This window comes from Erpetoichthys calabaricus, chromosome 10, assembly GCF_900747795.2.
Source record: "Erpetoichthys calabaricus chromosome 10, fErpCal1.3, whole genome shotgun sequence".
NCBI lineage: Eukaryota > Metazoa > Chordata > Cladistia > Polypteriformes > Polypteridae > Erpetoichthys > Erpetoichthys calabaricus.
The window spans coordinates 164,630,525-164,657,568 of NC_041403.2; the positions used below are offsets into that span (position 1 = coordinate 164,630,525).

The following is a 27,044-nucleotide window of genomic DNA, read 5'->3' on the forward strand; positions in this document are numbered from 1 at the left end:
CCAAGCTAGGAATGGTCATGGTGTGATTTCACAATGAAACAATGGCTTACACATGGACAGGAATTCAATTTTCTATCATCAAACGAACTCTTGGCTGAGGAAATTCTAGGATCAGGTTCCAAGAATATCAGTCAGTTCAGGATTGTTCACACATCCTCTCATTGTTTATGTTAAAATGTACAAAACTTCTCCTAATTTAAACTCTCATTTATTAGCAGCAGTGTCTGTACCGAGTAACACTGGTGTTAGTGAGATTGACGATGAGCACACTTCCCTATCCCAGGTAGATAAATAGCATCACATCATGGTGTGACAGTGGTGTGCTGGAAGAGGCAAATCCTAACACTACGTGTCAGCCTCTAAGAAGAGTGCGGCATTGCTAGACTTTTGTCATGTGGTAAGTATATGAATAACATTATGTGTTGGATTTATCTGCAATACTGACCACTTAGAAGAAAGGAAGTCATTGTTGCCATTGCAGAAATCACAGGCATGTTACACTTTTCGAGCCAGAAATGGTGTAAAGCAACAAATAGCTTCCAAATGGATAGTAAAATGCGTTTTTGATAATTTTCTCTAAACATACAACTAACTAAAGTGACACAAGATTTTGAAACCTCATTTTTTTCAATGATTCTTAACTTAAATTAGAATATGGTGTCATCCTCAACTAACAGAAACACCAAAGTGAGCCTAACCAGAACTCTTCTATTACAAATTTTTTATATCAATTCTAGACATGTGATGTCCTGTGCGGAGCAGTGTCACAGGCCTCACAGTGTCCATTTTCACCAATGACATATGGTGTGAAACATTCTGTACGTCTTGACGCTATGCCTTGAACAACTGAGAAAAATCCCCTGGGCTGACGGAAAGGAATAATTCAGGACTATAACAGCAGTCGAGATGCTTCCATTCCTGGATGGAGCCTGGTCTGGAAAACGTAAAAATGTGATTGAGGTGGTAAGTGGGCTTAGTGACGCAGGGTGTCTCTTGGCCTGCCTTCTACCTTGACTTACATGTTGCATTGTTGCCACAACACTTTCCAGATTAATGCTTTGCTCAATACACAAATTAGACAATTCCTGGTGGGACTGCCTGTGTTGAGACACTAACAAATGACATCTACAGGTGTACTGACATACCTTACGTTTCATTTAGTATGCCTTATTTTTGAGATAAAGTTTTTCATGCTAATCACAATATGAATGCTAAATAAGAAATTGCAAGGCAGTTGAGTTTTTAGTTAAGATGGCAAGGGTCTTTGAATGCTTAAAAACTACACAATTTATTTTAAGCTAATTTTACGATTGATGTTAAGTCTGTAAAATGGCAATCCTTTCAGAACCTTAAAATTAAATAAACAGCGCGCTAAAGAGCAATTTTAATGCTTTGATTTTAGAATCATTTTTTTCAAGTGCTGTAGTGAAGAGTTAATAATAATAATAATAACTCTTTACATTTATATAGCGCTTTTCTCACTACTCAAAGCGCTCTCCACACAGGGAGGACCTGGGAATCGAACCCACAATCTCCTTAAGTGGACTGGTGTGCCTAAGTTGTCTGAATATCAAGCTACGGAGCAAAATGAAGGACAGAACTGAAATCTTTAACACTGTTACAAAGAAAAGAAACTTAACATTTACCTTCTTTTTTAATAAACAAGGAGCACTCCTTATATTCTGACATTTAGTGCTACTGGAGTTTATCTGAATCCGTATGACATAACACACTGATCAGCCACAACATTAAAACCCCCTGCCTAATATAGTGTTGCCCCCCCCCCCCCTCGTGCCATCAAAACAACTCTGGCCCTTCGAGACAGGGACTCCACATGACCTCTGAAGGTGTCCTTTGGTATAGTGTTGTCATGAAGGGGTGTGCACGGTCTGCAACAATCATTAGGCAGGTGGTATGTGTCAAAGTAACATCCACATGAATGCCAGGACCCAAGGTTTCCCAGCATCACACTGCCTCAGTTGGCTTGCCTTTATCCCATAGTGCATCCTGCTGCTATCTCTTCCACAGGTAAACAATGCACATGAGCCTGGCAGTCCACACAATCTGTAAGAAAACGTGAGTCATCAGGCCTGGCCATCTCCTTCCATTGCTACAAGCTCAAGTTCTGATGCTCATGTGCCCACAGTAAGCGCTTTGGGCAGTGGACAGGTGTCAGCATGGGCACTCGCCAAGTCTGCAGCCCTATAGGTAGCAAGCTGCAATACTGTGTGGGACTGGGCCAGATGGGTTAGTCCTTGCTCCCATTGCACATTAATGAGCCTAGGACACCCACAACCCTGTCACATGTTCGCCAGTTGTCTTTCCTTAGACCATTTTTGGTAGATATTAATCACTGCATGCTGGGAAAACTAACCCTGCTCTAACCCAGTCGCCTAGCCATGTTAAATCTTTGCATTTATATAGCGCTTTTCTCGCTACTCAAAGTGCTCAGCAATTGCAGGTTATGGGCCTCGCTTAAGGGCCCAACAGAGCAGAGTCCCTTTTTGGCATTTATGGGATTCGAACCAGCAACCTTCAGATTGCCATTGCAGATCCCTAGCCTCAGAGCCACCGCTCCGCCTTACACAGAGTCTCACTTGACTTGACACAGACTTGTCAGAGTCTCTCAGATGCTTATGCTTGCTTATTTTTCCTGCTTCCAATGCATCACCTTCAATAACCCATCATACACTTGCTGCCTAATCTATCCCACCCCTGCAGAGGTGCCACTGTATTGAGATAATCAATGTTATTCACCTCACCGGTGAGTGGTTTTAATGTTGTAGCTGATCGCTATGTGATGGAAGTACAGTACCTTTACTGTTTTGAAAGAATTGTCAATCTAATTTGATTGGTATTCCAGAACAGTTTTAAAACATGCTTAAAGCTATTTAACCGTGCATTTTCAGAGTCAGAACGCAGGTAACTAGAAAGACACACACTTAAAAGCAAAGTACTTTTTTGTAGGAAATACACAAATAATACTGACAACAGAACAATGAGGGCCTGCAATCAGTAACCAGGACCACAATAGACACCACCAAGGTCGGCTGAACACTCTTACCTCCCATACTCTGAGCCCCCTCTCACTACAATTTAGTGTTTCATTAGCAGTTCGGACTGCCAGGAGTGCTTTGACTTGAGAAAGGCTTTGGGCATGCTGGTTCTCCAATTAAAAGTTGATTGTAACTGAGCTGAACGGGGTTAAGCTAAAAAGCATTTGCAAAAGCAGGAAAGTCACTGTGAAGCGTTTGAGTAAATGTAACTATTTAATCTTGCAGGTAGGAAATTTGAAAGAGGATAAACACGCACAATACAACATACTTTGGCACCTTTTCTTACCAGTCATGCTGCTGTCCCTGTTCATTCCATTATGCAGCTTACAGTGAACCAACGCTGCATCAAACAACCACTGGCCAAAGAGGTTGAGGATGCTGTTGACCTTTGGCCTTGTTGGTGCTGGCAGTGGACGTGGCTCTGAGCAAGTCTGATTTGGACTAGACAGTGGTGAACTGGTTGATGTCTGATGCTGAACTTTTGGAATGTGGGTGGTGTTGCCCTGCAGACGGGAAAAAAAATATATTGATTCACAGAGAAATTTGCCAGGTGTGAAAGACTTAACTGCAACAGGCATCATCTGTGGAGCAAGAAGGTCTAATGCTGTTAGAAAAAAAAGGCTTATTAACTAAACTAAGGTTGCAATCAAAAATGTACAATTATGAATGAAAGAATAGGATAACAATTTCATTACATAACTCCAATCAAAACGATAAGAATTTTACAAGGAAATTCAGGATACACATTCACTGAGGTAACTAGCTGCTGAACTTCCAGACAGTTCTTAATAGTCATCAGGCCTCAAACTCCATTTATAGTTTGGCAGTTTAATACAGAATCCTACGACCTTTTGTGTGAAGAGAACCTATTTGGTCAGCATCAGTGGCAAGTTAACCTTATACTTCACCGGCATCGAGTATATTTATATTAAGATTAAGATTTGCTGGATTAGCGAAAACCTGGTATAAGTGTCAAGACCCCAACACAGTCTTCTTGTTTCAAGGCTAAAGCATCTCAGTCCCCCCCCTTAGATCAGTGTTTCTCAATCTTTTACATCTTCAGGATCCAGTTTTAAATGCAATTTCCTGACGACACACAGGCTGAAATTAAAGAAGTAGGGAGGGTTCCCCTTGGTTGAAAGGAGTGTGATCTGAAGAGTGGGTGGGTGTAGGAGGGTATTTTTCCCTTTGGTGAAACATGTGACGATCAGAAGAGCAGGTTGGGCTCTGCCTTTGAGAGATGACCATGGTTACAAAAGGGAAATAAAAATCAAAGAGTGGTCTCCCCCCCGCCCGATGAAATATGCAGGATTAGAAAATGAAACAACACACAGTACTGTCGATTCCTTTGGCAGAACTTGGTTTTGGTTATGCAATGGCTTTTTTGTCCTTCTGTTCTCATGTGCTTGAGACCCTGCGATGACCAAACACGACCCATCGGTTGAAAAACACTGCCTCTGACTACCACAGGTGGCTAGGCCCAGTTCAATTAGTACATTACAGAGTCAAATGGCAAAACCCTTATTGTACTGTTATTAATCCCCTTAAAAAACACAATGACCAAAAATAAAAAACAAGAAATCTAAACACACTCTTTTGATATCACTTCTATTTAAATCTGACCCCTGCACTGCACATTGTGTGTCTCACTGCCACCTGACTACGTGCCAAAACCAATTACAAAAATGGGGGCCCTTTATAATTTATTGTCGACATGCTTATATGCTGTTTATTTAGATGGAGCACTCTGCTTACTGATTAGCACATTGACAGATTTTAAGACACCACCTGAGCAGACTCCAGTTTCTAAATATTCCAGACGGTCTGTTCAAAACCTTTTTGAAACATTGCAAGATTTAACAAATTTGATTTTAGAATAAGCATTTATATCGGGGGGACATTTTCCCTTCTTCATTTTTTGTCTTTTTCTAACTATATTTGCACATTGCTGTCGGCTCTCCTCACTTTCTCTTGGGTAGAAGTTGAATTCTGTTCTGTTGCTTTCCATTTTTTTTTCTTTTCATTATTGTTTTCCTAATTTTATGAAGTCACTTGTTGCATAAGTGTAACTTCATTGAATGCAATGTTAATTTCTTCAAATAAAAAAATATATATTACATTGTACTTCAGTTACCAAAATAAATGATCAAACTAAGTCAGACCTTGAAAGACTTTTCTGTAATGTGTGGGTGCAATCTTGGTTTCCAATTCAGAAGCAAAAACTTATAAAATCAACTTTTAAAGACGATGCTACCCACGCTAGGGGTCAGATTATCTCTAAAGTGAAACTTACTGAAGTGGTTTTCATGGTCGTCTTGTTACCAGTGACAGCCCGATGTCTCCGGCTGTGCGGTGGGGTAGTGTTGGCTGTAGAAGTGGTTTGAGGCATGGTGAGTCTGTTTACTGGTGTCGGTGGAGCGCTGTCTGACCTGGGCCGAGAAATTCCTATAAAGAAAGGAAGGAAGGAGGGAAAGAAAAAAGAAGACACAAAAAAACTATGCAAGAATGAAAAAAGCAAAAAAATAAAAATACAAAACCACAGCCTACGTGGTGCACATGACTATATTATATTACATTATAATAGCTACCTCTGTAAATGACATTAGAGCTGAAAAGCTTTTTTCCTCTCCAGATTATCTAATCCCAACAATTAATTTTAGATGATGTGCCCATAAGTGTGAAAATAGTGATATGATTATTAGTTTTCTTAAAAACAACAATTTTCCATGCATGTGTGATGAAGATGATTCGTAAGGAAAAATGTATACAAGTTCTTACTTAGAGTGGGTATCAATTCCGTGCTCCCAATTATAAAAAGTTGTTTTCAAATAGTCAGCATGCAATTACTCGTTTTATTTGTGAAAAAGAATGAAGAGCCCAAAGTGTCAGTATACACAACTAGAGAAGTATGAGCAATTCACAGCATTCTATTTGAAATTCACAGCATTCTATTTGACATAATCTGAGCACCTGAATTCCCCCTTATACTGCTTCACAGATTTAAAAATTCACATTTTGTTTCTTTCCAGAATGTTCAGAAACTAATATCTCCTTGAAAAAGAAAAAAAATAATAACCTAAGGCATTTTTGTCTGAAATTAAATTATTTAGGGTCGCAAACAGAATGCTGTTGTTGCCGACTCTCAGTTGCCTTTTTCCATGTGGAATCAATGCATTGGTTTATAAGCCCTTCTGCCCAAATCATTTTGAGTCGCTCCCGTCTGATTACATCTGGGGCTGAAATTAGCTTTGTATACCATAAGATGGCAGCCTTTCGCGTATACTGCTCCGAGCGACGGTAACGCCTATGGAGAGAACAAGTTCACAGGCATTTTAGACACACAAATAACTAGAGGCAGGTGGAACTGCTAAGGGGTAGTAGGCACAAGGCACAAAACAGCTCCATAAAAACAACTGAATACAAATGGTCAAAAATACCATATTAAAGCATATAGGAAAGCTAATGTTAAAAAAGCTAATATGAGTAAAAATGTTCCCAAACTCGGATTAAGAGATACAGAGGGCATAGAAAAGAATCCCCCCCGACCCCCCCCCCCGAAATATTCCCTTTTTTTTTTTTGCTTAACAGCCCTAAATGAAAACACACACAAAAAATATTTCTTCCCAGCTTTACTTACTCAATGCAACCTGTAACATCCAGGTGAAAGATATCACAGCTACAGTTCAGAAGAATTATATAAAAATCAAAAGCAAGACAAACGGAGATTAATAGATTACCATATTTTTTGCTCCTTAAGACGCACCTGACCATTAGACACATCAAGGTTTAGAGGAGGAAAACAAGAAAAAAAATATACTGAAACAAATGGTGTACTACTATATTTAACAAAATATAGCAGAATATTTCAACCATGTAAAGTCAACAGTGGTATTAAGAACCATCATCACTGCCACTAACAAATGAGGAGAGACTTCAAGGTTCAAGCACTCTTCTAGTTTTCTGGAAACCCCAAGAACTCCTCATCACTAGTGTCAGAATTTATGAAGCTCAGCTGCTCACGATCACTTTGCAGGAGCACGTACCTATCATCGCGTGGCATAACCTGTCCAAAGCCACCAGGGGACAAAACACGTTTGGACCAAAACTTCTGGCATTCATGCCTGGGTGTAATATTGCCAGTCTTGTCCCATCTATATTTGTAATGCCACAAAGCCCTTCATCTCGTCTTTTGTTGTGGGTTCCCACTTTGACAAAATGAGAAGTCGATTCAAGTGCAGCCCGCGATTCCAAAAAATTGCTCTGCCTACCTGTTTGTCTCGTCTGAAAGTAGCTGAAAGGCAGCCTCAGGAAAGAACAGCCTGAAGTAGTCCAGCGGCTGGTAATCTGTCGTGTCCAACAGCAAGCCATGCTGTCTTGTGAAGTCCGGTAGCCAGTTTGGCTCCCACGGATCAATGTCTTGGTATTCCTCCCACACGAACCTTGCCGTAGGTGCATCGGCTGTGCGAATGTGCTCAGCAGGAGCGGCATCGGCTGCTGTCCGATCAGCTGATTCCAGTTCCTCACTCGCTTGCTTTATCTCCTGATCACTCTCAACAAAATTAGATTCTGAAAAATCAGTCCGACTCAGCAATAATGCGCAAAACATCGTCTGCCGAGTATTTTGTTTTCTGCACTCGCTTCACTCCCTTGTGAGATGTTGATGCCATCTTGCCTTTGCTTACATTTGTTTACATTTTATAACTCATGCACTACGCAAGATTTAGATGGCGAGTCAATGAGTCTAACATTCCTCCAAGCAGAGAGGGAATGCCTGTAACGTAACGTACCATTTTGTTGCCATTAACAGCTGATTGTCGCCCTCTACCCCTGGATGTCGACTTCTGTAAGGTAATACACATCACGGTCTGTGACGCAATATTCGCTCCATAAGACGCACAGACATTTCCACCCTTCTTTTGGGGAAATAAAAGTGCGTCTTATGGAGTGAAAAATACGGTAATTATATGACCACTCTTTGCCATAAAATCCTGTAACTCCTTCAAAGTGGCCATTGGAAGTCTTGAGTAAGTAAAGCTGGAAAAAATATTGGTGTGTGTTTTCATTTCAGGCTGTATAGCAAAAAAAAATGGGAATATTTCGAAGGGGGGGGGGGGATTCTTTTCTATAGCCACTGTAAATGAACAAACAAAAAACAGCATAACTGTGCCAAATTCTCATAACCTCTTGGAGTTCTTGCCCACCAATGACAGAGGGGTCAGGCCCATTCTCCCCAGTGTATACTAACTGTATTAGAACATAAGACATTTGACAAACAAGAGGGGACAACTCGGTCCATCAAGCTCTTTTGCTTAGTGAATAGCTAAGCTGTCATGAATATTTCATGCAGATACTTCTTAAAGGTTGTCAAGGTTTATGCTTCAAGCACATTGCTCAACAGTTTGTTTCAGATTCCCACGACCCTTTACGCAATTCAAATGACACACAATGTCTCAGGACCAACACCTCAGGCAGCCATGTTACTCTAACTTACTCTACACCTGAAAGCCAAGTCAACGCACATATTCTGGCATTAGGTACATAGGAGCCATTCCATAAACCCGGATTCTGAACTAAGCCTGGCTAAACTGAGGGGTTTCTCATCACCTGATTTAAGCCAGCATATTGGGGGACGACTGGTTAAATTATGACACTAAAATTTATTATCAATGTGAGTAGTGATGGGCCACTATAATTGGGAATATCTGGTCAATATAGCAAAAAGGCCAAACTGACACAATTTATATATACAGTAAATGCTAAAGAGTGACAATGAGCATTGCCATAAGTGTATTTCTCAGCAGGCACTATAGACAACGTGAATCTGCTCTTGTTCTGTCTAGGCCAAAGCCAAACCTGAGCCAAACAGATGTGATGCTCATCAGATAAAATTCCACACAACTAAACAGCAGGCTCAGAAGATGCGATTCTTGTATTAATATTGGCATTGTTACAATTCCCTGATACCCACTATGCTTTCCAGTTTCAGAAAATTTTGCTGAGCACTCGGCTCTCCTCCATATGCCATACTCGGCAGATGTATCTCCCACTAATATTTTTGTTTAATAATATAAAATTGAGTGAAGTAATCATGCAAAAGAATCCACCAAATGTAAGATTAATAAAATTGTTGATTTTTTTGTTGAACAAATCATACCAGACAATGCATGTTTAATATAATACTAATTCAATGATTGGGGTGTCATCAGTTTCTATGCTTTGGAGAGTCACCAAACACATCACAAGCTGATGCAGCGTGCTACAATGCCATTTGGCAAAACTTCAATGTCCCAATAACGTTTTGGTCACAGCCTACTGTGCACTGAATTTAACTGAGGCTCTACACCCAGAGACCCAGCCTGACACCGCTCTCTATGACGGACACTTGTGTGTGCTGCCATTCAACCACAATCAGTGTGATTGAAATGGATGGACTTGCAAAGGTGCACAAATTATCCACGCCTTACATTCTTGTGAATGGGCTCCATCTTCTACATTCAAATGGGGGTCAAACGTCAATTTCTAACTCTTCCTCTTCGACATAAAAGGATACACTGGTGCCCTGCTTTAGTGTGTTTTAAAACCACACAAAACCGATGTCAAGTGCTTCACTTTGAGGAGGAGACTTTTTGCTCCACACACCACAGGCATAAGCATTATCCATTCAGCATGGCCATTTTGTACCCAAACCCATCACTACAACCAGCAGCAGCCAAGTATTATGGGAAGATAAGAATCCCCATTAAGCACTTTTATTTTTCATGTTTTTGACTTGAATGAGCAGTATGTTGCTTTCTTTCCTACTTCTGTTTTTAACCAGCCCTGCAGCAAGCCAGAGTAAGGCTCCACACTTCTCAAAGTTTACCTAGGAAAGCATCCACTAGGCAGCTGATCCCACGCATTGCACGGAAGAATATCTGAGGCAACTGTTTGAGGCAGGGATGCTGAATGACTTCATGAGGAACACCACTGACATTCAACAGCTGCTCTTGAAATTTGGGTGTTGAGCTGATGATGGCCGGATTACTGAGATCCACAGGGTTACTGGAAAAGAAGAATAAGAACGTAAACATGGAGCCTTCCACTTTTTTTTTTTTATTTCTGCTTGATAAACTCCCAGTGCAATAATAGAGGACAATAACGGTGCTCTATATGTTCTTGAAATAATATACTGCTCTCAAAATAAAACAATGTTCTAAGAATGGTTTTCATTAGATAACCGGCAAGCAATTTCACCAAAGATTATAAGGAATATCTGAACTGCTCTTTCCTATGCTTGTTTGTACCCATTGCTGAAAGGGGCACCAATAATTCTGGAGTTTTACATATCTAGCTAGAGGGATACAAACCAGTGGCTGCCATTATAAAATACACAATATGAAACAAAGTGCCTGTGGCAGCACAGGCCTGACTCAGTTTTCCTGTAGCCATAATCTACACGAAACCTTTTAACTCCTCTCCTTTCATAACTTTTACAAAAACAGTTAAGCTCTGAATCCTGAATTTAAATGAGAAGAAAGTAAGCTCTGCAGAGATGTTTCAGTTTTTCTATTCACAAGAAACTCTGATAACTGCAAGTTAGCAGGGGAAAAAGCAGAAACCTGAATCAGAAAACAGCCAAGGAAGGTCAGAAGAAAACACTGATGGTGATGTGCAGAAGGGGTAGGATACACAAATAGCTTTTTACGTGCATTGATATTAATTTTCCTGCTTACTTATGATCACAAAGTGTCAGGAAGGCAATAACCGAACACCCTAACTTGTAAAAATAAGACCAAAGCCTTTTAACAGCAGGGCACAGGCATCACACTTTACCATACCTTTAAACGGGAGGCCCTGCCTTGCCCCTTGTGCACCTCAAAACACAGAGTCCTCCCCATCAACACAAAAGTGATAACAAACAGGAGAGGCTGACATTTCATCCTACCTGAGCATGTGCAAAAAGCGAAACCACGTCTGGGCAATGCAGTCGTTGTCCATTTCTGCAGGAATTAGATTTGCATCTTCATCTGGAACTTTGAAGGGAGGAAATGAGGGACCATATGTAAATCTCAATAATCTGAAAAGAGCAAATATTAATCAGTAGAAGGTAAAACACAACATAATTTGAATTCAAAACTACACTTACAAGTTGACTGAATAAAATTTTAAAAGGTCAAAATATCCGTTTTTTTATTTGCTTAAGCACACTGAATGTTGACCAATCCCACAAAGCTAACTAACTGAGACAAACGTGTCTGAGTTGACACCGATGTCTAAATATGGGTTAAGCGGACATATGACTCCTTTACACACTGGCCACTCGTTCCTCTCTGGACCACTGCAGATTGTGAAAAGAATGGATTCCTTTGAGACTTATCAGTAATGCAAATAACTTGCTGGGTGTAACTTTCACACTTGCTCTGATAACAAGAATAGGGTTTTTACAGGCAGAACTTATCTATGTTTATTCACTGGTTTGTTCAATAGGAGGTAAAACTCAAAAAACACTACAAGTGAGAAAAATATTGCAGAAAAAAGAAGAGCTTCTGAAAAGAAATAAAAACTGGTCCCTTTGATTAGTTTATGCATGTGAGAAAACAATAAGCCACCCGAGATTTCACATCTAACCAATATGTACTAGGCCAACTCTCCTTCATGTGCCACAGTCATCAGATGGACTGCAGAGCTCTGTCATGGCAGGATGTTTGTGGACAATGATCTGGCTGGACTTTGCCACTGATGAGAGAGATAAATGGTGCTACCATGGAATGTACTGTAAAGGAAAATCAAACGATGTTTGTGTGCCAACCTGTATGCATGCATATATACATATACATACACACATACACATATATACGTATACATACACACATACACGTATACATACACATACACATATGTACATATACATACACACATACACATATATACGTATACATACACACGTATACATACACACATACACATATATACATGGAAGAGAAGGTCTGTGATACGGTTTGCATATTTGCAGCTGGAGATCCACAAAAGGGAGAAAAACGAATCACGTATCATTAAGTAGTTTTTATTCCTGAGCTTTCAACCCCTGCCAGGGGTCTTCATCAGAGGATAATGCTTAGACATACAAGAATCAAAGGCAATATATAGCAAAAAATTACGTTTGAGAAACGTGGCTACGTCAGTGTGGTCGGGGGGGGTATTGGGTGTACAGATTATTTATTATGAACATTTTCTTCTTAAGTTTGCATATGCTGGATTTATGTCCAAGTGTCTGTTGATGGCGTTTTCATTTGATAACCAGGATTCGGCCAGCTCTCTGGCAATTTTAGTACTGGCCTTAAATTTTACTTGTACATTGTCCCAGTTAAATGTATGTCCTGTTGATTTAGTATGCGTATAGATCAATGATAGCGAGTCCTTTCTTCTGATGGCGTGGAGATGTTCCTGTATACGTGTTGCGATTCTTTTCCTCTTTAATGCTAAAAACAAGAAACAGACAGCAGAAACACGAAACACAGTTTTTAGCACTCTATGCAGTTCTTGCTCAACGGTATACATAGGACAAACTTCAAAAAGAATCGCAACACGTATACAAAAGCTTGGTACACCTATCCTTGGCCAGTTTCGCCCATTCCTCTTTGCAGCACCTCTCAAGCTCCATCAGGTTGGATGGGAAGCGTCAGTGCACAGCTATTTTAAGATCTCTCCAGAGATGTTCAATCGGATTCAAGTCTGGGCTCTGGCTGGGCCACTCAAGGACATTCACAGAGTTGTCCTGAAGCCACTCCTTTGATATCTTGGCTGTGTGCTTAGGGTCGTTGTCCTGCTGAAAGATGAACCGTCGCCCCAGTCTGAGGTCAAGAGTGCTCTGGAGCAGGTTTTCATCCAGGATGTCTCTCTACATTGCTGCAGTCATCTTTCCCTTTATCCTGACTAGTCTCCCAGTCCCCACAGCATGATGCTGCCACCACCATGCTTCACTGCAGGGATGGTATTGGCCTGGTGATGAGCGGTGCCTGGTTTCCTCCAAACGTGACGCCTGGCATTCACACCACAGAGTTCAATCTTTGTGTCATCATACCAGAGAATTTTTTTTCTCAAGGTCTGAGAGTCCTTCAGGTGCCTTTTGGCAAACTCCAGGCGGGCTGCCATGTGCCTTTTACTAAGGAGTGGCTTTTATTTGGCCACTCTACCATACAGGCCTGATTGGTGGGATTGCTGCAGAGATGGTTGTCCTTCTGGAAGGTTCTCCTCTCTCCACAGAGGACCTCTGGAGCTCTGACAGAGTGACTATCAGGTTCTTGGTCACCTCCCTGACTAAGGCCCTTCTCCCCCTATTGCTCATTTTAGATGGCCGGCCAGCTCTAGGAAGAGTCCTGGTAGTTTCGAATTTCTTCCACTTACAGATGATGGAGGCCACTGTGCTCATTGGGACCTTCAAAGCAGCAGAAATTTTTCTGTAACCTTCCCCAGATTTGTGCCTCAAGACAATCCTGTCTTGGAGGTCTTCAGACAATTCCTTTGACTTCATCCTTGGTTTGTGCTCTGACATGAACTGTCAACTGTGGGACCTTATATAGACAGGTGTGTGCCTTTCCAAATCATGTCCAATCAACCGAATTTACCACAGGTGGACTCCAATGAAGCTGCAGAAACATCTCAAGGATGATCAGGGGAAACAGGATGCACCTGAGCTCAATTTTGAGCTTCATGGCAAAGGCTGTGAATACTTACGTACATTTGCTTTCTCAATTTTTTTATTTTTAATAAATTTGCAAAAATCTCAAGTAAACTTTTTTCATGTTGTCATTATGGGGTGTTGTGTGTAGAATTCTGAGGAAAAAAATGAATTTAATCCATTTTGGAATAAGGCTGTAACATAACAAAATGTGGAAAAAGTGATGCACTGTGAATACTTTCCGGATGCACTGTATATATATATATATATATATATATATATATATATATATATACATATACATATACATATATACAAGGGAGACAAGGTTGGGAAACCCAGTATCCTACCCCCCCAGATGCTAGATGGCAGCCTCCATGGGTTGCAGTGGTGCATCGGACTGCCCCAGGGCATCATGGGGGTTGGAGTTCTGTGCAGCCCTATTGGGTTCCGCAGGCGCTGCCAGGGGAGATGCAGCAGGAGCTGCTGGCCCCTTTTAGGCACTGGTTTCGCCACACCCGGAAGTGCAGCCGGATGTCAGCAATCAAGCACCTGGAGCACTTCCGGGTACCCAATAAAAGGAGCCAGCGACCACCACTCAGGGGCCAGAGTAGGGTGGAGGAGGACAAGGTTGCCTGGGAGGAGTGGTTTGGTGTTTTAAGTTTGTGCTTGGGACTGTGTTGTGGCTGAGGGACACGGGGAAGACGTGCCCTCCAACTGAAGAAAATAAACATTTATTTTTATATGTGCCTCCCGTGTCCAATCTGTGTCGGGTCGGCCGCAATATATCGCCTTTGTTACAATACATAGATAAATACATATACAACAACATTTATTTATATAGCACATTTTCATACAAAAAGTAGCTCAAAGTGCTTTACATAATGAAGAAAAGAAAAATAAAAGACAAAATAAGAAATTAAAATAAGACAACATTAGTTAACATAGAAAAGGAGTAAGGTCCAATGGCCATATATAAATACAAATATACATATATACTCTATAATATATATAATATACAAATATACATATACATACTGTATATATTTATATATATATATATATATATATATATACATACACACACACATACAGATACACACACATATATATATATATATGTTATATTATATATATTATACACACACGTATATAAATGCATGTAAATGTTGCATAATTCACATGTCGAGGTATCCAGTTGAATGCTCACAAGTTCCCAAACACATAAACTTTTTACAAAGATACCATTAAGTCAACCACTTCTGTAAAGTGATCTCATGAACAAAAACTAAATGTGACCAAACGCAAACAAGCATTGGAACTGTAGACTCGTTTGCATCGTTACACTTCCAGACACATCCACAAGTGGAGTACCTTGGGATTACTTAACGGCAGTCTGTGAAACAGCAAGGATGTGGAGCTGCATTTTGAGCATATTTCATTTTTGCTCACGAGTACACTTTCTGGAATTGTACTCCAGAACATTTATTTAATTATTATTAAACAATATTTTAGTAAAAAGGGGCATTGGGCACTGTGGATTAGGCAACACGAGTAATGATAGTTTTTTTTTTTAATATTATTTCCTGTTGTTTGGTGTTGCTCACCATAAACTCCTATTCTATCAGAAACTTTGTTATCTCCGTTGAGGTTAAATATTTTGCTTGCCCATCACTATGAACTACACGTGTTAAGTAACATATTAAAAAAATATAATTTTTCGGTGGAGAACTCCCTTAAGTCTCAGAGCTAATCCATATCCTCAAGTTATGGATGTGTCTCGTTGACTCGCCTTTCCTACATTGTTCTGACATGCCAGAGGCTGCTTAGCTGGTCCAGATGACTGTATAGCAGGCACATTTATTTGTTGCAACAATGTATTACAAAGAAGGATCCAAGGCATTAGCATGTTAAGTAACACAACTGAATCTTAACTGTAATTCCCTTTACTTTCAGTTGCTTCAAGGCGTGTACTAACAGTTCAGATGTAGTGACGATTTTTCCACTTAAATTGTACTGAGTGGGTTAGAGGCAAAGAGTTGTGTTTTAAAGAGAAGGAGGAAAACGCCACCCTTACCCAGTTTAACTTAAATAGCCAATATATTGACACAGAGCATATGACTTACAATTATAAAACATAAAAATGGGTGTTTGGCTGCTCAATTAACTGTGCAAGTCTGGCTGAAGAAGTGTCTCATATATAGTTAACAATAAAAGTATCTGTGCATCTTTTTATGTTGGGGGTGTGGAGCCTCAGTACAGTCTTAAAACATTAACAGCACTGAATCTAAGCCTTACAGGTCTCTGTTAAATTTCAGCTCACTAACCTGGAGGTCAAAGCACAGATGACTTTGCTCCACTGCTCCACCACAGCTGGATGATGTCTCCAGTTGGCTAGCATCTCTCTGGCAGTCTTCCAGTAAGGAGGTGTGGGAAAACATCTTGTGCAAGCCAAAAACCACACTTCAAATAGAACACTTATCAGCTTTTCTGCCAAACTCTCAGCAATTCCACCTGCAAAGAAAACATCTGGGAGCTGAAGTTCTTTAAAACACACAGAAAAAAAAGTCACAACCGGTGTTATTTACAGCAAAGAGTGCAGCAGGACAGCAAGGAGGACAAAGCTGTGTAAGTCGCACAGAGATGGGAGAATTTTGCCAGAATATGAACTATGGAAAAACTGGTAGCTTATGATGAACAAATTATAAAGGAGGCAGGTTTAGGTTTTTTTTTAGGCTATCAAAGGCCATTCCTCTTCCGCTTTCTCTAGACGTGCCAAAAAATATTTCTGAACTACCTGTCCTCATTTAAAGCTGAACTACAATTGCACGAAAATGGTTTGATTACACTTTAACTTACAGAGTATACGGCAGACAAGAATTACTACAGATATAAACTGAAAACAGAAATGTGTTCAATCATTTGGTTTCTTTGGTGGGGGGGGGTAGAGAAAAAAAAAAAAACTACAGATTACACAGTTGGACTCAAAGTTGTCGCTGGGGCTGAATTCACCAGAGGCAGTTGACGAGTTGACGTCTCTTACTCTGACAACGACTTCCAAACCAATGAAACCCCAGGAACAAGCCAGGCCCAGGACACAGAACACATGACATGGGAGATAAGGGTGTTTTTTTACTCCTTCAATAAATCAAATGTTCTTTTAAAAAAAAGTGTGCACTGCGTTTATTCAGGTTTTGTTTTGTATTATACTAAATTTATTTGGAGAGCAGAAACAATTAAATGTTATGAACAAGCAAAACAATACGGGAAATCAGGACAGACACACTGTATGTGGCAAATCAAATGGCATCTACTTAAACAGCACAATGTAATTTCATAAGACCAAAAAAATACGGCATCTTTAGGGGTGGGGGTGTGATGATGCGGGTTCGCTCCACGCTCCCATCGTCCTTCTGTGAGCCCCGAAACTGACACCGTCAGTGATGTCACCGATGAGCTTGGCAGTGAGGCATAACAGTGAAACAAGGGGATGGTGCAAAAAATGCCAAGTGCTTTTATTAAAACCAACAACAAGTGCAGTGTATCAAAATCTTTTAAATAAATAATCCAATAAAAACAGAGGTGAAATAGTGGAGGTTAAAATCCATCAGAAAAAAACAATCCCTTTAAAAACAACGAGGTTAAAACAATGGCTGGAAGCCGTCCTTTGTACCACAAAGCCCGGTGCGTTTTTTAACTGGTGACTCCCCTGCTTCTCCCTTCCAGGCTATGCACCAGGGGAGCCAACCTACATGCAGCGGACCTTCTCTCTACTCGACTGGTCTGGAGGCTTCCCGATCCCTGGCTTTGGTTCCGCTCTCTCCAGACCGAGACTTGGCTTCCCCCAACGGCCAGGACACTCACGTTGGGGAATCCACCTTCCAAGCATCCCGAGGCGAGCCATCCTTCTTCTGGTCACTCCCGCTCCTCACAGTGCTCAGCGGGAGCAAGCACTACCAACTGCCCTAGGTGTCAGCCAAACACCCCACTAGGGCTCACTGCCCAGCTGCCTTCTCTCTCTCTCTCTCTCCCTCCCTTCCAGCAACCTTCTTCCTCTGCAACCTCCGTTTGTTCCTCCTGCTACCCGCCTCGCGCTTCTATTTATCACGGGGACATGGATCAGCTGTGGCAATCAGCAGACCCCGGGAACAATTACGGATACGGACGACTCCTCACCTGTGCACTTAACCAAGGACCGGACGCATCACAAACTCCCCCAGGAACCGCTTCCGCCACACTACCTTTCTAAGCCGCGAGTGCTGCAATTATTTATTTAAAAGGTGGCCTTTGACATGAGCTCTGGACCCGCTACACCACAGGGGGTTGATTTATTTTCGATCCTATTTTTGTAAAAATTGATTTATTTGTATGGAATGTTGTGTGATTTCAATAAAATAAATTAAAAAAAAAAAAAAAGCCATCTTTATACAACACAGATCTTGTAAGAAGACTGCTAAGTGTTTTTTGGGGGAGGCTTGTGAAGCTCACATGTTTTACTAAAAAGTACTTACAGTACTGAGTGATCAACTCAAGACATTTGAGTAGCACAAGATTTGTTTAGGCAGTAAAATGTGTCAATACAAATGCAACAAACCTGGTCTTCAAAGAAAAGTCAGACAACTGTGGCAGATGGCTGGGGCTCTATGCCCATCCAGGACGCCTGGAGGATGAGAAGACTGGGAGAGGGGCAAAACATCCCTCGGGACACAAGAGGGCGCTTGGATGATTCTGGAGCCATGGACTGCAGCACTTCCGCCACACCAGGAAGTGCTGCCAGAAGATCATCAAGGAGCACCTGGAGCCCATCCGGGGACAATATAAAAGGGGCCGCATCACTCCATTCCGAGGGCCAGAGTCAGGAGGAAGAAGACAAAGCCTGAGGGGGAGTGGAGGCGGATGGACTGGCGGCAAGGAAGGGACTGAACTGTGTGTTGCAGTGTTGGTGATTTGTGTTGTGCTTGAACCTGTGTCCCGCCTGTGTGTGACCGTGTCTGGCTTGTCACAACTCAAAACATTTTTCACAGCAAGTAGCCCTAGACAGCATTTTTTTTTAGTTTCAACATTCCATTTTTACCATGTCATGAATTTTCCTGAATACATAATCACGCTTGCCCACTTTACATCAATCAATCTGAAATGAGCTGTGTTCTTTTATAGACTGGAAAATATTTGTGCTTTATTTAGTGCTAATTGTGGTGCTCACAGCTCAACTGAAACCGTATAACATGTTCAATGTGTTATACCATCAGAAAAACGTCCAAATTAGACACGATTACATCTCTCTACGATTTATGATGCTTCTTGCTGGTGTTGGTTCTGACTTAACTGCTTAAAATCAGCCAGGGACTCTAATAAACACTGAAAAGGCGCTGTTCCTAAGTTTCCATCTGTAATGCAGATGCCGTTCTTCAGAGCTCCAACATATTCTCATCCATAAATATTTGTAGACTTGATTAATCACCTACGTAGTACTTAAAACTAATCAAGCTTTCAAAGTCATGCTTTAAGGGAAGCATTTAACTATTTTTCATCAAATGTAGAGGAAATATACATAACAGATAGGGTTAGGTAACATGATGAACACAAATGGAGGGAGATTCTGTGGTGGAAGCAATAAATAAGCTCTTGAGCTTTCGACATTTCAACTTCTAAAGTAACATCTTGGGCACTGAAGTGTAAGGTTTATAAATTTACATGATGAGCAAAACATGGCCGAATATCAAGGAAAGGAATCAGATGAAGTAGGCTGGCACCCTGCCTGGGATTGGTTCCTGCCTTGTGCCCTGTGTTGGCTGGGATTGGCTCCAGCAGACCACCCGTGACCCTGTGTTCGGATTCAGTGGGTTGGAAAATGGATGGATGGAATCAGCTGGGAATAAATCAGGGAGACACTTGTGGTTTCTGTAAGAGAAACCGGAGTATAAATAAAGGAGTGATGTGGAGACATGAAAGCATTTAGTAAGGAGAACGTGGCTGAAGTTGTGTAGGAAGGCTGAGCAAAAGGTGGAGAATGGCAGGGCAGGGGTTGTACTATAAAGAAAATGAAGGGGAGGAAACAAGAGAGTTACAAAAGAGGATACGGAAGAAAGTTGAGTCGTGGTCATAGGAGAATAGGCTTAATTTCTTAGCTGGATCAAGACAGCAAAAGGGAGCCTGGGAGCTGTTTGAGTGACAATAACATCCCAGATAACAGTGAAAAAAAAACGTATAGGTATAGCTGGCAGCAGAAGGAAGCCAGAGATTGCTTAGTTTATTTTAGTGTATTATTACAACAGACAGACTCACCTGGCATGGTAGGAGGCGCCAAAAGCGTATCGCAGATCTGCAACAGAAAAAGCAACAGCACCTCCCAGGTCTCTCTTATCATTGTGACAGACTCCCTGGCCAGCTTCTGCACTGCTGTCAGCACCTGTTGACATAGCCTGAATTGATTGGGGGCATGATCTTGCCTTAAAAAAATGAAAAACACAAGAGCATTAATGATGCATATAAAATTGTAAACAAAATATTAAATAAAAGAGTTATTTAAATTTGAAATCACTCCTCAAACAAAAATTAACCACTACTGAAATCCCAAAGAAGCAGCCCGGCTGCTAAAATTGCTGTGTGGTATGCAGTGTTTCAAAGTATTGGAAAATCTTTAGCTTAAAAAGGAGAAGCTCAGACCGTTTACTCTGCCAAAAATGAAGGAAAACTTGAATATAAAAAACATTCACAGGAATCCAAAATGCTGCAATTCGAAATTTTAGGAAATTGAACTTGACTAATATATTTCATGCCTACAAGTTTCAAGTTCATGTGATTTGGGTTAGTGACTTGCTGCATGTTCATCTAAAAATTTAACTTTAATAACCTCGACACCCTTCCAACTTTTTCCGGCTAGATTATTCCCCAATATTTGAAAATCATGTATTTTGTTGCTTTGTAAGTGGCCTTGTGACAAGTCTCCTTCAAAATACTACAGAGGTCATAACTCACAGATTGACTGTGTAAACTTTTATAATCATATATAATAAAATCATAAGGTCAGTCTGACTGCCAGTCACGCGATTACTCACTAACTACTGGGGCTAGAACCTTGATCTCGGTCTTAATAGAAAACGTCCGACAGGATATATTTTGGAAATTCGAAACGTTGGAGGTAGTGTCAATCTCAGCAAAGTGACCTGTGTTTGTGTGTTTATTAGAGCAAAGTGAGCACTAAACCAAGTGACATGGTGAGGAAAAAATAGAATGAGCATCAAGCAAACACCACCATAATAGGAAGAGAAAGAGTAACAATGGTATCTGCCGAGTACAAGTGCAGAACACAGAACATAAGAACAACAAAGATAATAATAATAATAAAAATTCTTTGCATTTATATAGCACTTTTCCCACTACTCAAAGTGCTCAGCAATTACAGGTTAAGGGCCTTGCTCAAGGGCCCAAAAGAGCAGAGTCCCTATTGGCATTTACGGGATTCAAACTGGCGACCTTCCGATTGCCAGTGCAGATCCCTAGCCTCATCCCTAGCCTCAGAGCCACCACTCCGCCATGGGTGGTGACAATCAAGAACATCGTCAAACACGGGTTCAGGATTCACAATCAAGTGTCAGTTCTTACTTGTGTAAACAACTGCTTTATAACTGCCCTTTGGTTCTGACATGCAATGCCGTCCCTAACTTGAAGGGCTCCTTCCTTTACCTTCTAAAAACAAAAACATACTATTTGGAAACATTTTGTATTTGTTAATCAGCGTTCATCGAACTTTGTAAAATGTCCAGCAAGGTAGGGAATGTGACCTGTGCTCGTGTGTTTTTTTTTTTTTTAAACCAAAATGTTCGCAAAATAAACTGCTACCCACCAAAAATGGCAGGAAGAAGAAGAGCTGTGACATCTACTGACAGTCAAGCACATGACAGAAGTTGCTTAAGATGTGGAGAATGAGAACCAATAAGAAGAAGATACACTAAAGCACTTGGCCAAGTAAGAAGTAATCCTAAATGTAGAGCGACTGAGCAGCAGGCAAACACAATGGCTCATAAGCAGGCAAGAAAATGTTCAGGATTCAGAACGCAAGAGCAAGAACAAGACAGAAATGCATGCTGGCAAATGAGGAGATCGTCAATTACATAAAAATTCCAACTATATAAAAGCATTGCTTTTAATGATGCTTGTAACAAACACTACTTTGGAAATTTAGATAACCATTGTGGTCACTATGAAGCGGCAAGTTTTCATGGTGAACACAAAATGTGAGGCCAAAATGGAAAAGTTCAGCTTGCTCAATATCAACTACCGTTATGTTTTACTAGTCTATAGAAATTCTAATTCCTATGGCCTGTCTTGTGAATTTTTTTGGCTTCATTGGATGTTGTTTATCCTTTTTGCTCACTAAGGACCTCGCTTCAACCCTTAGATTGCATCATCTGCTAGTCTGCCAAGTACGCAAAAATGGATGGACTGATTTTCACAAATATTAAGTTGTTTTTATTCCAGGTTAAAGTACAGGCTACATGACATTCCAAAAATTGCATTTGGGAAAGGGGCTACCAAAAAACTGCATTATTTTAAACAGCTGAGATCAATTTTAATGAAATTTTGCAGGTATAATAAAGAAAAAATGACTTAGGCTGAAATCAAACAAATCACCAGGACCAGATAATATTTACCCTCGAGTTCTTCAGGAGGCTGGAGAGTACAGATATAAACCATTGACACATATTTTTAGGAAGCCACTGCGCACTGGAGAGATTATGAAGGACTGGAAAATGGCAAATATCATCCTGTTATATAAAAAGGGTGACAGGGCAGATCCAAGCAACTACAGGCCAGTAAGCTTAACATGCATCACAGGGAAATTAATGGAAGGAATTATTAAGGATAAGATTAAGCCTTTGATAAGGTGCCACGTGAGAGGTTGGGCATCAAACTAAAAGAAGTGGCAGTTCAGGGTGATGTCTTTAGATGGATGCAGAATTGGCTCAGCCACAGGAAGCACAGGGTGATGGTGTGAGGAACCTCATCAGAATTGGCCGATGTTAAGAGTGGTGACCAGCAGGGGTTAGTGCTGGGACCGCTGCTATTTTTAATATCTATAAATGATTTAGATAGGAATATAAAGAACAAGCTGGTTAAGTTTGCAGATGATACCAAGATAGGTGGATTAGCAGATAATTTGGAATCCGTTATATCATTGCAGAAGGACTTGGATAGCATACAGGCTTGGGCAGATTGGTGGCAGATGAAATTTTATGTCAGTAAATGTAAAGAATTACACATAGGAAGTAAAAATGTGAGGTTTGAATACAGAATGGGCGGTCAGAAAATCGAGAGTACACCTTATGAGAAGGATTTAGGAGTCTTAGTGGACTCTAAGCTATCGACTTCCAGACAGTGTTCAGAAGCCATTAAGAATGTCAGGTTATATAGCGCCTTGATGTGTGGAGTACAAGTCACAGGAGGTTCTGCTCAAGCTTTATAACAAAATGGTGAGGCCTCATCTGGAGTCCTGTGTGCAGTTTTGGTCTCCAGGCATCATAAAGGACATAGCAGCACTAGAGAAGGTCCAGAGAAGAGCGACGAGGCTGATTCCAGGGCTACAAATGATGAGTGATGAAGAAAGATTCAAAGAGCTGAGCCTTTACAGTTTAAGCAAAAGAAGATTAAGAGGAGACCTGACTGAAGTGTTTAAAATTATGAAGGGAATTAGTGCAGTGGATCAAGATGGTGACTTTAAAATGAGTTCATCAAGGACACAGCTGGAAACTTGTTAAGGGTAAATTTCGCACAAACATTAGGAAGTTTTTCTTTACACAAAGAACAACAGACACTTGGAATAAGCGACCAAGAAGTGTGGTAGACAGAAAAACTTGATGTTTCTTTAGAAGAAAAAAGTGGATGGGACTGGCGAGCTTTGTTGGGCCGAATGGCCTGTTCTCGTTTAGAGTGTCCTAATGTTCTAAAAACCCAGAAAACAAGCCGTTCCAAGAATTTCAGTGGTTAGTAAAGGGGGAGGTGAGACTGGGGACAAAAAATGAATCACTTCAAAACAGCAGAGTCAACGTTCATGAAATTTTACAAGCACATTACTGTTGATACAACTTAAAATTTAGACTTTAAGATCTTTCAAAGACTGTCGAGAAATTGAGAAAACTATGTTATCACACCAAAACACTTGAGCTGATGGTGATGAATGAGGCATAATGTTTAAGTGTGGTTTTACTTACAGTGATGGTTATAGTTTACAACAAAGTTGCAATGGAAATGATGGTGGAGGGTGTGGTGATCAACACAAAACTCATGAATCACTAATAAACGGCTATGTCAAATTTCACAAAATTATATATTTAAATTACTCTTTATGCAATTTAAAATACAGGCTTCATTGAGTTTCATTGGGGAGTCATACTGAGAGAGTAAACACCACAAAAACTTCACATTACTGTGGATGTTCATGACATTTGTATGTATATTACAATTAACCCAACTTAATATACAGAATGTAGAGAGCTTCAATAGTCTCATCATGAATAGGGGTTCAACAGAGGAAAAAAAAAACAAAAAACAAATAGTTTTTCCAAGTTTACATGTCAGTGTCTTCTTTTATTCAAGGTATCCATTTTATTACAGTGAGATTAAACAGCTCTTTGTAAAAACACAGAAAACAAACACAAAACAGTATCATTCATGGTTTCAACCCCACAAGGAGTCAAGCCAATTAGGGGAACCTATCATACACCAAAAGAATATTTGCCCTAACCCTAACCCTAATTATTTGCTTTTGTACCTTAAACCACTGTACAGATATAACAAGTTAAATGCCAGGCCCATTTTTGTTAATCAGTTTCTACTATGTTTTCTGAGTGTTTTAACAGACCTGTATTTTTATATGAAGTAATTCCGTCTCTCTATTATAAAAAAAAAAAAATCTTAGAAGGCTTGAAAAGAGACGATACGTGATTTTCTCGGTGAGACTAACGTCCTGCGAGACAAGGCAGTGTGACAAAAGGACAGCTGCTGTACAGGCTTTTAAATGATCGACGTGCAGCGCAACAAGCAGAACAGCAAGACAGCAGCTGATCCGACCGCATCTCCATAGCGGGTGTTCAGCCCCCCTGCCCCCCTTCGAGCGAAGTGAGCAGGGGGCAAAGCCCCTTCGTATTTAGTCATTTGTATAATCTAGATTTGTATTATACCTGAGAAATTGTCACGCCGCTCTGTGCCTGCACTCACTGAACAGCTCTAAACAAAAAGTAATCTTGTATTACTTCAGCTAGTTAAAGATACAAAACATTTATATTACTGTAATTGTTATAACTCAATGAAAGTCTCCACAATATAAAGTGGAATCCCCAAAATAATGTAGTGAAGAAGGAACTATAGGCTCCTGTCCAACAATGAACAACAACAGTGCAGCCATGTCCTAAATTATCATAGTGGAGACAAGAATTACAAGATTTTTTGGCAGTGTAAACTAATACAAGATTTAACACAGAAGCTCTCCAAGTTCTCCTCAAATAAATCCAAGTTGTTCTACTTATTGTAACTTACCTGGGCACAAAGAGGTTTTGGAGATTTTTCAGAATAGTCTGCACATAAAGGTTTGGTTCCTTGATAACCGGAGGAGGAATTGACTCTCGGGGAGCCACCAGTGCCATGATCCAGTCAGTATACACGTCCACACAATGCTTTACTGTGTCCCCATCGAGCGGCAAAGTCAAGCCATAACACAGAACCTCCATTGTCCACTTAACCTATACAAAAAGAAAAAGAGGACACAGTTTTGAGTAAATATACTTAAACAAAGCCTGCAAAGCCATTTAATCTATCCATTCACTGTAGCACGTACCACCTATTCTTGGTAGGAGTCTAAGTGGTGGACTAACAACAGACTCCAAGATGAACAAATGCCAGATGATCCTGTGCCAATGTTAATATTTATCAAAGTACAAGCCAGCCAGAAGCCAATTCAGTATAAACCTAACTGCAGCTAACCACGGGAGAGCAATTACATGGTAAAACAGATGTAAACCGTTTGAGTTTAAAATGCATGTAATCCCCACAGCACACAATAGATTTCTTGGTAGACTTCTCATAATCCTACTGGAGTTTTTATAGTGGAAAACATTAAAAATAAATCTATTGTCTGTACTCTATCTAATATTACACATTCAAAAATGTAAAGTTTTAGTTATTTTTTTTCATTGTTAATATTTTATAACATAATTAACAGACTACAATAAAACTGGATTTTTAATTTTTATTACACTAAAAACACTAATGTTGCAGTAAATATAAATAAAATCATAATCTATTTGTTTGTCAATCACACAATAATGGCTGAACTTATTTTCGCAAGATTTGACATGGGTTGTCATGGGACCAACTTAAAATACAGTCTATATGATGTATCAGGGAGGGGGGTTATTATGGAGTGGGACAGCACAAAACACCAGTGCAAATGTGTGGACTACAATTCCCATCAGGCAGCAGGAGTGTGCTGTCTTAAGAGTATCTCATTTTGGTTTCATTGTGGCTTTCCAGGTATTTTCTCTTAGGCCCTTTAATGAGAGATATTCCGGTTCAAAAGGGGCTTTTGGTGCTGCTAAACTCTTAACTAGTAATGTACCTCTCTTTTAACCCCTTAAAAAAATTAGTTGCAAAATCACATGTAAAACAGGTCAGCATCAATTTTATGAACCTGTATGTGACAGGAAACTCTGCTGTTTCGCACTGCCTATGATTTTGTGATGTTAAAAGTGGATTTTGAAAATGGATGGATGGATGGATATATTACATAACTAATGCAGCAAGACTGGACAAAGACACTGGTGGCCTGCTCCATGTTGGTCATGTTGGAATTTCACCTTACTGTGTACGTGTGACAATAACTCTAAAATGAACTGATGACACTACATTTGTTTATCAAAGTAAAACTTATATTTTTGAAAAAGTCAAAGCGATGAGATAGGCCATGACGAAAAACAAAATGAAATGTAATTATTGGGCATATGTTAAAAATATGTTCAGAATATGGCAGAAAAGGAATGACTAAGGATAGCATTAATCATCTCTTAATGTTTCTTTAGAGTAAATATTTAGTCTAGTTTTACTTTTATCATGAAACAGTTATAATTTAACTTTTTATGCAAATACAGTGTCGTGATTTGTAACAATTTTAAATCAACTTTGAATGAGCTTTATAACATTATCGAATATCACCAGTGACCCTGTCTCCTATAATACTACAGAGATCTGCAGTGATGCCCGTGAACTCCAATAACTGTCCCCGTTTCCCATCCATGAAGCCATTGCTGCCGCTATACCAGAAGGTGCAAGACTCCATG

At 40.2% G+C, this 27,044-nt stretch overlaps 1 protein-coding gene across 13 annotated transcripts in view; it reads right to left on the reverse strand.

The window, feature by feature from the left end:
* ralgapb (Ral GTPase activating protein non-catalytic subunit beta) overlaps positions 1–27,044 on the reverse strand; it is a 113,649-nt gene that overhangs the window by 64,750 nt on the left and 21,855 nt on the right. For all 13 annotated transcript variants that reach the window (XM_051932624.1, XM_051932634.1, XM_051932631.1 and 10 more), the window contains exons 3-9: positions 25,249–25,451; positions 19,999–20,162; positions 16,041–16,227; positions 10,981–11,112; positions 9,919–10,097; positions 5,350–5,501; positions 3,343–3,559 (exon numbers count right to left, since the gene is read on the reverse strand). In XM_051932624.1, coding sequence (XP_051788584.1) covers positions 3,343–3,559; positions 5,350–5,501; positions 9,919–10,097; positions 10,981–11,112; positions 16,041–16,227; positions 19,999–20,162; positions 25,249–25,451 — 1,234 coding nt within the window. The remainder of the gene's footprint in view (positions 1–3,342; positions 3,560–5,349; positions 5,502–9,918; positions 10,098–10,980; positions 11,113–16,040; positions 16,228–19,998; positions 20,163–25,248; positions 25,452–27,044) is intronic.